The sequence below is a fragment of the Myxocyprinus asiaticus genome, unplaced genomic scaffold (genome assembly GCF_019703515.2).
Source record: "Myxocyprinus asiaticus isolate MX2 ecotype Aquarium Trade unplaced genomic scaffold, UBuf_Myxa_2 HiC_scaffold_199, whole genome shotgun sequence".
Lineage (NCBI taxonomy): Eukaryota > Metazoa > Chordata > Actinopteri > Cypriniformes > Catostomidae > Myxocyprinus > Myxocyprinus asiaticus.
This window is the reverse complement of record NW_026249647.1, coordinates 1-9,258: the sequence shown is the minus strand read 5'-3', so window position 1 is coordinate 9,258 and position 9,258 is coordinate 1. Positions and strand designations below refer to the sequence as shown.

Sequence of the window (9,258 nt, the reverse complement as noted above, 5' to 3'; positions counted from 1 at the left end):
AGGGTTAGGGTTAGGTTAGGTTAGGATATAGGGATGAAAACCACCATGCTCATGCCTGATTAGGTTAGGATATACGCCGTTGAAACAATGTTTAATTGCGGCCAACTTGGACGGCCATGTTGACACGGGCGACAGCCCTTTGGACGCGGAGGTCGCGTCGTACGATATCTCGGGGACCCGGTGGGCTAGAGAGACGAGGCCGGGCTCGTTGGAAAGGTCTCGGGCGTGCCTTTCGAATGAGGCCGGTCTCTACCCGGTGGCACTTCCGGTTCTGGAGCTAGAGGCTCAAATGTGCAAAATGCTATCTCGGGCCCCCGAGGGGCTAGAGGGTCGGGGCCGGTGTCGTTGGAAAGGGCTCGTCGAGATGTGTAAGGGCCCCGAATTTGGTGTCCCGGGGCCTCTCCGTTCCGGAGATACGGCCGTCGAAAGAGTCGTTTTCCGGAGAGGGTGTAATCCAAGGCCCGTATCTCTGAGACCCGGAGGACTACAGAGACGGTCCAGGGCTCAATCGAAGGGTCCCTTCGAGCCGCGTCGGATGAGCCTGTAACGGGGTCCGGGGTCGGTCCGGTTCGGGAGGTAGAGCCCCAAACGTAATCCGTCACGTCCACCTGAAGGCTGGAGCGGCCGCCGCTCCGCGCGACAACGGAGTAGGGAGGTGGGGGTTGGCTCGTCTGAAAGGACTCAGAAGGCCGGTTCGAACGCGACCAACCCGGAGTCTGTGCTGTGTCCGGTCCGGGAGAAACGTCCGTGGGACGTCGGGCGGTCCAGAGCCGCTGTATCCGGGAAGGAACCACCCAGGAACGTGTGGCCGGGCTCGTTGGAAAGGTCTTGCTGCGGACTTTCCAACGAGACCAACCCCGAGCCCGTAGGTGGTCCCTTTCGGGAGATATGGCCGGCGGAAGAATCGGTTTTTCACGGGATCCTATCTCCGGACCACGGGCCACCTGGGCTGGAGAGTTCGAAGGTGCTTCAACAGCAGGTAAGTGTGACGGGGACAGTGACAGTGTCATAAGCCGGGGTGTGTGACACCTGCCTGGGCATGGTCAACTTGCCCCCAGGCCCCTGGATGTGCTGATACAACAGGTAAGTATGAAGGGTAGTGTGTCAGTGTATTAAGCCAGGGTGAGTGACACCTGCCTGGGCATGGACAACATGCCCCAGGCCCCTGGAGGTGCTTAAAGAACCGGTAAGTGTGATGGGCAGAGTGTCAGTGTATTAAGCCGGGGAGAGTGACACCTGCCTGGGCATGGACAACTTGCCCCAGGCCCCTGGAGGTGCTTAAAGAACCGGTAAGTGTGATGGGCAGAGTGTCAGTGTATTAAGCCGGGGAGAGTGACACCTGCCTGGGCATGGACAACTTGTCCCAGGCCCCTGGATGTGCTGATACAACAGGTAAGTATGAAGGGTAGTGTGTTAGTGTATTAAGCCGGGGTGAGTGACACCTGCCTGGGCATGGACAACTTGCCCCAGGCCCCTGGATGTGCTGATACCACAGGTAAGTATGAAGGGTAGAGTGTCAGTGTATTAAGCCGGGGTGAGTGACACCTGCCTGGGCATGGACAACTTGCCCCAGGCCCCTGGATGTGCTGATACCACAGGTAAGTATGAAGGGTAGAGTGTCAGTGTATTAAGCCGGGGTGAGTGACACCTGCCTGGGCATGGACAACTTGCCCCAGGCCCCTGGATGTGCTGATACCACAGGTAAGTATGATGGGTAGAGTGTCAGTGTATTAAGCCGGGGTGAGTGACACCTGCCTGGGCATGGACAACTTGCCCCAGGCCCCTGGAGGTGCTGATACAACAGGTAAGTATGAAGGGTAGAGTGTCAGTGTATTAAGCCGGGGTGAGTGACACCTGCCTGGGCATGGACAACTTGCCCCAGGCCCCTGGAGGTGCTTAAAGAACCGGTAAGTGTGATGGGCAGAGTGTCAGTGTATTAAGCCGGGGAGAGTGACACCTGCCTGGGCATGGACAACATGCCCCAGGCCCCTGGATGTGCTGATACCACAGGTAAGTATGATGGGTAGAGTGTCAGTGTATTAAGCCGGGGTGAGTGACACCTGCCTGGGCATGGACAACTTGCCCCAGGCCCCTGGAGGTGCTGATACAACAGGTAAGTATGAAGGGTAGAGTGTCAGTGTATTAAGCCGGGGTGAGTGACACCTGCCTGGGCATGGACAACTTGCCCCAGGCCCCTGGATGTGCTGATACCACAGGTAAGTATGATGGGTAGAGTGTCAGTGTATTAAGCCGGGGTGAGTGACACCTGCCTGGGCATGGACAACTTGCCCCAGGCCCCTGGAGGTGCTGATACAACAGGTAAGTATGAAGGGTAGAGTGTCAGTGTATTAAGCCGGGGTGAGTGACACCTGCCTGGGCATGGACAACTTGCCCCAGGCCCCTGGATGTGCTGATACCACAGGTAAGTATGATGGGTAGAGTGTCAGTGTATTAAGCCGGGGTGAGTGACACCTGCCTGGGCATGGACAACTTGCCCCAGGCCCCTGGAGGTGCTGATACAACAGGTAAGTATGAAGGGTAGAGTGTCAGTGTATTAAGCCGGGGTGAGTGACACCTGCCTGGGCATGGACAACTTGCCCCAGGCCCCTGGATGTGCTGATACCACAGGTAAGTATGATGGGTAGAGTGTCAGTGTATTAAGCCGGGGTGAGTGACACCTGCCTGGGCATGGACAACTTGCCCCAGGCCCCTGGAGGTGCTGATACAACAGGTAAGTATGAAGGGTAGAGTGTCAGTGTATTAAGCCGGGGTGAGTGACACCTGCCTGGGCATGGACAACTTGCCCCAGGCCCCTGGAGGTGCTTAAAGAACCGGTAAGTGTGATGGGCAGAGTGTCAGTGTATTAAGCCGGGGAGAGTGACACCTGCCTGGGCATGGACAACATGCCCCAGGCCCCTGGATGTGCTGATACCACAGGTAAGTATGATGGGTAGAGTGTCAGTGTATTAAGCCGGGGTGAGTGACACCTGCCTGGGCATGGACAACTTGCCCCAGGCCCCTGGAGGTGCTGATACAACAGGTAAGTATGAAGGGTAGAGTGTCAGTGTATTAAGCCGGGGTGAGTGACACCTGCCTGGGCATGGACAACTTGCCCCAGGCCCCTGGATGTGCTGATACCACAGGTAAGTATGATGGGTAGAGTGTCAGTGTATTAAGCCGGGGTGAGTGACACCTGCCTGGGCATGGACAACTTGCCCCAGGCCCCTGGAGGTGCTGATACAACAGGTAAGTATGAAGGGTAGAGTGTCAGTGTATTAAGCCGGGGTGAGTGACACCTGCCTGGGCATGGACAACTTGCCCCAGGCCCCTGGAGGTGCTTAAAGAACCGGTAAGTGTGATGGGCAGAGTGTCAGTGTATTAAGCCGGGGAGAGTGACACCTGCCTGGGCATGGACAACATGCCCCAGGCCCCTGGATGTGCTGATACCACAGGTAAGTATGATGGGTAGAGTGTCAGTGTATTAAGCCGGGGTGAGTGACACCTGCCTGGGCATGGACAACTTGCCCCAGGCCCCTGGAGGTGCTGATACAACAGGTAAGTATGAAGGGTAGAGTGTCAGTGTATTAAGCCGGGGTGAGTGACACCTGCCTGGGCATGGACAACTTGCCCCAGGCCCCTGGATGTGCTGATACCACAGGTAAGTATGATGGGTAGAGTGTCAGTGTATTAAGCCGGGGTGAGTGACACCTGCCTGGGCATGGACAACTTGCCCCAGGCCCCTGGAGGTGCTGATACAACAGGTAAGTATGAAGGGTAGAGTGTCAGTGTATTAAGCCGGGGTGAGTGACACCTGCCTGGGCATGGACAACTTGCCCCAGGCCCCTGGAGGTGCTGATACAACAGGTAAGTATGAAGGGTAGAGTGTCAGTGTATTAAGCCGGGGTGAGTGACACCTGCCTGGGCATGGACAACTTGCCCCAGGCCCCTGGATGTGCTGATACCACAGGTAAGTATGATGGGTAGAGTGTCAGTGTATTAAGCCGGGGTGAGTGACACCTGCCTGGGCATGGACAACTTGCCCCCAGGCCCCTGGAAGTGCTTAAAGAACCATTAAGTGTGATGGGTACAAAGTCATTGTCATAAGCCGGGATGAGTGACACCTGCCTGGGCATGGACAACTTGCCCCAGGCCCCTGGAGGTGCACTAAGAACCAGTAAGTGTGATGGGGACAGTGTCAGTGTCATTAGCCGAGGTGTGTGACACCTGCGGGCATGATACATAACACAAAGGGCCTGGAGGAATGATCAAAAAGTGTGAAAAAATGACAAAGTAATTTTCGGGAGAGGGTGTAAGAACCAGGCCCTCTGCCGAACCGGCTGAGGCCGAGAGGGTGAGCCTTGGTGGGCATAAATCAGCTCTATGTAGTGCCTGGAGGTCCAAAAAGTGATGCAAAAAATTTTTTGTTGAAAAAACGACTAAGTATTTTTCGGGAGAGGGTGTAAGAACCAGGCCCTCCGCCCAACCGGCTGAGGCCGAGAGGGTGCGCCTTGGTGGGCATAAATCAGCTCTATGTAGTGCCTGGAGGTCCAAAAAGTGATGCAGAAAAATTTTTTGTTGAAAAAACGACTAAGTATTTTTCGGGAGAGGGTGTAAGAACCAGGCCCTCTGCCGAATCGTCTGAAGCCGAGAGGGTGAGCCTTGGTGGGCATGAATTGGCTTCATGTACCTCCTGGATGTCAAAATAGTGATGCTGAAAATGTTTGTGCTGATTTAATTGATGTCCATGGGGGAAAGGGTCAGTTTCAATTGATTTCAATGGGGAGACAGTGTAAATGACCTTATTCGAGCTGTGAAACACCTATTTGGGCATGAAAAATAGCCCAAAGGGCCTGGAAGTATGATCCAAAAGTGGCAAATAATGACTAAGTCAATGCAGTCTGGATGATTTGTTGTTATATGGTGTTTGATTCAGTGACTGTAGCCGAGGAAGGTGTCTGTCACCGGATTGACAACATGCCCCAGGCCACTGGAGGTGCTTAAAGAACCGGTAAGTGTGAAGGTACAGTGACAGTGTCATAAGCCGGGGTGAGTGACACCTGCCTGGGCATGGACAACTTGCCCCAGGCCCCTGGAAGTGCTGAGACAACCATTAAGTGTGATGGGTACAGAGTCATTGTCATAACCCGGGATGAGTGACACCTGCCTGGGCATGGACAACTTGCCCCAGGCCCCTGGAAGTGCTGAGACAACCATTAAGTGTGATGGGTACAGAGTCATTGTCATAACCCGGGGTGAGTGACACCTGCCTGGGCATGGACAACTTGCCCCAGGCCCCTGGAAGTGCTGAGACAACCATTAAGTGTGATGGGTACAGAGTCATTGTCATAACCCGGGATGAGTGACACCTGCCTGGGCATGGACAACTTGCCCCAGGCCCCTGGAAGTGCTGATACAACAGGTAAGTATGAAGGGGACAGAGTCATTGTCATAAGCCGGGGTGAGTGACACCTGCCTGGGCATGGACAACATGCCCCAGGCCCCTGGAAGTGCTTAAAGAACCATTAAGTGTGATGGGTACAGAGTCATTGTTATAAGCCGGGGTGAGTGACACCTGCCTGGGCATGGACAACATGCCCCAGGCCCCTGGATGAGCTGATACAACAGGTAAGTATGAAGGGGACAGAGTCATTGTCATAAGCCGGGGTGAGTGACACCTGCCTGGGCATGGACAACATGCCCCAGGCCCCTGGAAGTGCTTAAAGAACCATTAAGTGTGATGGGTACAGAGTCATTGTTATAAGCCGGGGTGAGTGACACCTGCCTGGGCATGGACAACATGCCCCAGGCCCCCTGGATGAGCTGATACAACAGGTAAGTATGAAGGGAACAGAGTCAGTGTCATTAGCCGTGGTGAGTGACACCTGCCTGGGCATGGACAACATGCCCCAGGCCCCTGGATGAGCTGATACAACAGGTAAGTATGAAGGGGACAGAGTCAGTGTCATAAGCCGGGGTGAGTGACACCTGCCTGGGCATGGACAACATGCCCCAGGCCCCCTGGATGAGCTGATACAACAGGTAAGTATGAAGGGGACAGAGTCAGTGTCATAAGCCGTGGTGAGTGACACCTGCCTGGGCATGGACAACATGCCCCAGGCCCCTGGATGAGCTGATACAACAGGTAAGTATGAAGGGGACAGAGTCAGTGTCATAAGCCGGGGTGAGTGACACCTGCCTGGGCATGGACAACATGCCCCAGGCCCCCTGGATGAGATGATACAACAGGTAAGTATGAAGGGGACAGAGTCAGTGTCATAAGCCGTGGTGAGTGACACCTGCCTGGGCATGGACAACATGCCCCAGGCCCCTGGATGAGCTGATACAACAGGTAAGTATGAAGGGGACAGAGTCAGTGTCATAAGCCGGGGTGAGTGACACCTGCCTGGGCATGGACAACTTGCCCCAGGCCCCTGGAGGTGCACAAACAAACAGTAAGTGTGATGGGTACAGTGTCATTGTCATAAGCCGGGGTGAGTGACACCTGCCTGGGTATGGACAACTTGCCCCCAGGCCCCTGGAAGTGCACAAAGAACCAGTAAGTGTGATGGGCACAGAGTCATTGTTGTAAGCCGGGGTGAGTGACACCTGCCTGGGCATGGACAACTTGCCCCCAGGCCCCTGGAAGTGCACAAAGAACCAGTGAGTGTGATGGGAACAAAGTCATTGTCATAAGCCGGGGTGAGTGACACCTGCCTGGGTATGGACAACTTGCCCCCAGGCCCCTGGAAGTGCACAAAGAACCAGTAAGTGTGATGGGCACAGAGTCATTGTTGTAAGCCGGGGTGGGTGACACCTGCCTGGGTATGGACAACTTGCCCCCAGGCCCCTGGAAGTGCACAAAGAACCAGTAAGTGTGATGGGCACAGAGTCATTGTTGTAAGCCGGGGTGGGTGACACCTGCCTGGGTATGGACAACTTGCCCCCAGGCCCCTGGAAGTGCTTAAAGAACCAGTGAGTGTGATGGGAACAAAGTCATTGTCATAAGCCGGGGTGAGTGACACCTGCCTGGGCATGGACAACTTGCCCCCAGGCCCCTGGAAGTGCACAAAGAACCAGTGAGTGTGATGGGAACAAAGTCATTGTCATAAGCCGGGGTGAGTGACACCTGCCTGGGCATGGACAACTTGCCCCCAGGCCCCTGGATGTGCTTAAAGAACCAGTGAGTGTGATGGGAACAAAGTCATTGTCATAAGCCGGGGTGAGTGACACCTTCCTGGGTATGGACAACTTGCCCCCAGGCCCCTGGAAGTGCACAAAGAACCAGTGAGTGTGATAGGAACAAAGTCATTGTCATAAGCCGGGGTGAGTGACACCTGCCTGGGCATGGACAACTTGCCCCCAGGCCCCTGGAAGTGCACAAAGAACCAGTGAGTGTGATGGGAACAAAGTCATTGTCATAAGCCGGGGTGGGTGACACCTGCCTGGGTATGGACAACTTGCCCCCAGGCCCCTGGATGTGCACAAAGAACCAGTAAGTGTGATGGGCACAGAGTCATTGTTGTAAGCCGGGGTGGGTGACACCTGCCTGGGTATGGACAACTTGCCCCCAGGCCCCTGGAAGTGCACAAAGAACCAGTAAGTGTGATGGGCACAGAGTCATTGTTGTAAGCCGGGGTGGGTGACACCTGCCTGGGTATGGACAACTTGCCCCCAGGCCCCTGGAAGTGCTTAAAGAACCAGTGAGTGTGATGGGAACAAAGTCATTGTCATAAGCCGGGGTGAGTGACACCTGCCTGGGCATGGACAACTTGCCCCCAGGCCCCTGGAAGTGCACAAAGAACCAGTGAGTGTGATGGGAACAAAGTCATTGTCATAAGCCGGGGTGAGTGACACCTGCCTGGGCATGGACAACTTGCCCCCAGGCCCCTGGATGTGCTTAAAGAACCAGTGAGTGTGATGGGAACAAAGTCATTGTCATAAGCCGGGGTGAGTGACACCTTCCTGGGTATGGACAACTTGCCCCCAGGCCCCTGGAAGTGCACAAAGAACCAGTGAGTGTGATAGGAACAAAGTCATTGTCATAAGCCGGGGTGAGTGACACCTGCCTGGGCATGGACAACTTGCCCCCAGGCCCCTGGAAGTGCACAAAGAACCAGTGAGTGTGATGGGAACAAAGTCATTGTCATAAGCCGGGGTGGGTGACACCTGCCTGGGTATGGACAACTTGCCCCCAGGCCCCTGGATGTGCACAAAGAACCAGTAAGTGTGATGGGCACAGAGTCATTGTTGTAAGCCGGGGTGGGTGACACCTGCCTGGGTATGGACAACTTGCCCCCAGGCCCCTGGAAGTGCTTAAAGAACCAGTGAGTGTGATGGGAACAAAGTCATTGTCATAAGCCGGGGTGAGTGACACCTGCCTGGGCATGGACAACTTGCCCCCAGGCCCCTGGAAGTGCACAAAGAACCAGTGAGTGTGATGGGAACAAAGTCATTGTCATAAGCCGGGGTGAGTGACACCTGCCTGGGCATGGACAACTTGCCCCCAGGCCCCTGGAAGTGCTTAAAGAACCAGTGAGTGTGATGGGAACAAAGTCATTGTCATAAGCCGGGGTGAGTGACACCTGCCTGGGCATGGACAACTTGCCCCCAGGCCCCTGGAAGTGCTTAAAGAACCAGTGAGTGTGATGGGAACAAAGTCATTGTCATAAGCCGGGGTGAGTGACACCTGCCTGGGTATGGACAACTTGCCCCCAGGCCCCTGGAAGTGCTTAAAGAACCAGTGAGTGTGATGGGAACAAAGTCATTGTCATAAGCCGGGGTGGGTGACACCTGCCTGGGCATGGACAACTTGCCCCCAGGCCCCTGGAAGTGCTTAAAGAACCAGTAATTGTGATGGGGACAGTGTCAGTGTCATATGCCGAGGTGTATGACACCTGTGGGCATGATACATAACACAAAGGGCCTGGAAGAATGATCAAAAGTGTCAAAAAATGACTAAGTCAATGCATTCTGGATGATCTGTTGTCATAGGTTGTCTGTTTCAGTGAATGTATCCGAGGAGGGTGTGTGTGTCACCGCATTGACAACTTGCCCCAGGCCCCTGGAGGTGCACAAAGAACCAGTAAGTGTGATGGGGACAGTGTCAGTGTCATAAGCCGAGGTGTGTGACACCTGTGGGCATGATACATAACACAAAGGGCCTGGAAGAATGATCAAAAAGTGTGAAAAAATGACTAAGTAATTTTCGGGAGAGGGTGTAAGAACCAGGCCCTCTGTTGAACCGGCTGAGGCCAGAGG

The 9,258-nt window shown here is 54.8% G+C and overlaps 1 protein-coding gene across 15 annotated transcripts; it reads right to left on the bottom strand.

The window, feature by feature from the left end:
- Positions 1 to 70: 70 nt before the first annotated feature.
- Positions 71 to 5,179, bottom strand: LOC127439435 (uncharacterized). 15 transcript variants are annotated; one of them, XM_051695647.1, is made up of 3 exons: positions 3,915 to 3,972; positions 1,752 to 1,957; positions 71 to 1,133 (listed from the first exon to the last, which is right to left on the bottom strand). In XM_051695647.1, the coding sequence occupies exon 3, from the start codon at positions 1,008 to 1,010 to the stop codon at positions 186 to 188; it is 825 nt and encodes a 274-aa protein (XP_051551607.1). In that variant the 5' UTR covers positions 1,011 to 1,133; positions 1,752 to 1,957; positions 3,915 to 3,972; the 3' UTR covers positions 71 to 185. The 15 variants fall into 15 exon arrangements, with proteins under 15 accessions (XP_051551607.1, XP_051551606.1, XP_051551603.1 ...); XM_051695646.1 differs by lacking the exon at positions 3,915 to 3,972 and adding an exon at positions 3,606 to 3,663; XM_051695643.1 differs by lacking the exon at positions 3,915 to 3,972 and adding an exon at positions 3,297 to 3,397 and having other exon boundaries at positions 71 to 1,339; positions 1,855 to 1,957.
- Positions 5,180 to 9,258: the final 4,079 nt, after the last annotated feature.

Excerpts from the sequence above, each read along its gene's own strand:
- LOC127439435 (XM_051695638.1), bottom strand. The coding sequence starts at position 1,010 with ATGACACTGTCACTGTCCCCGTCACACTTACCTGCTGTTGAAGCACCT.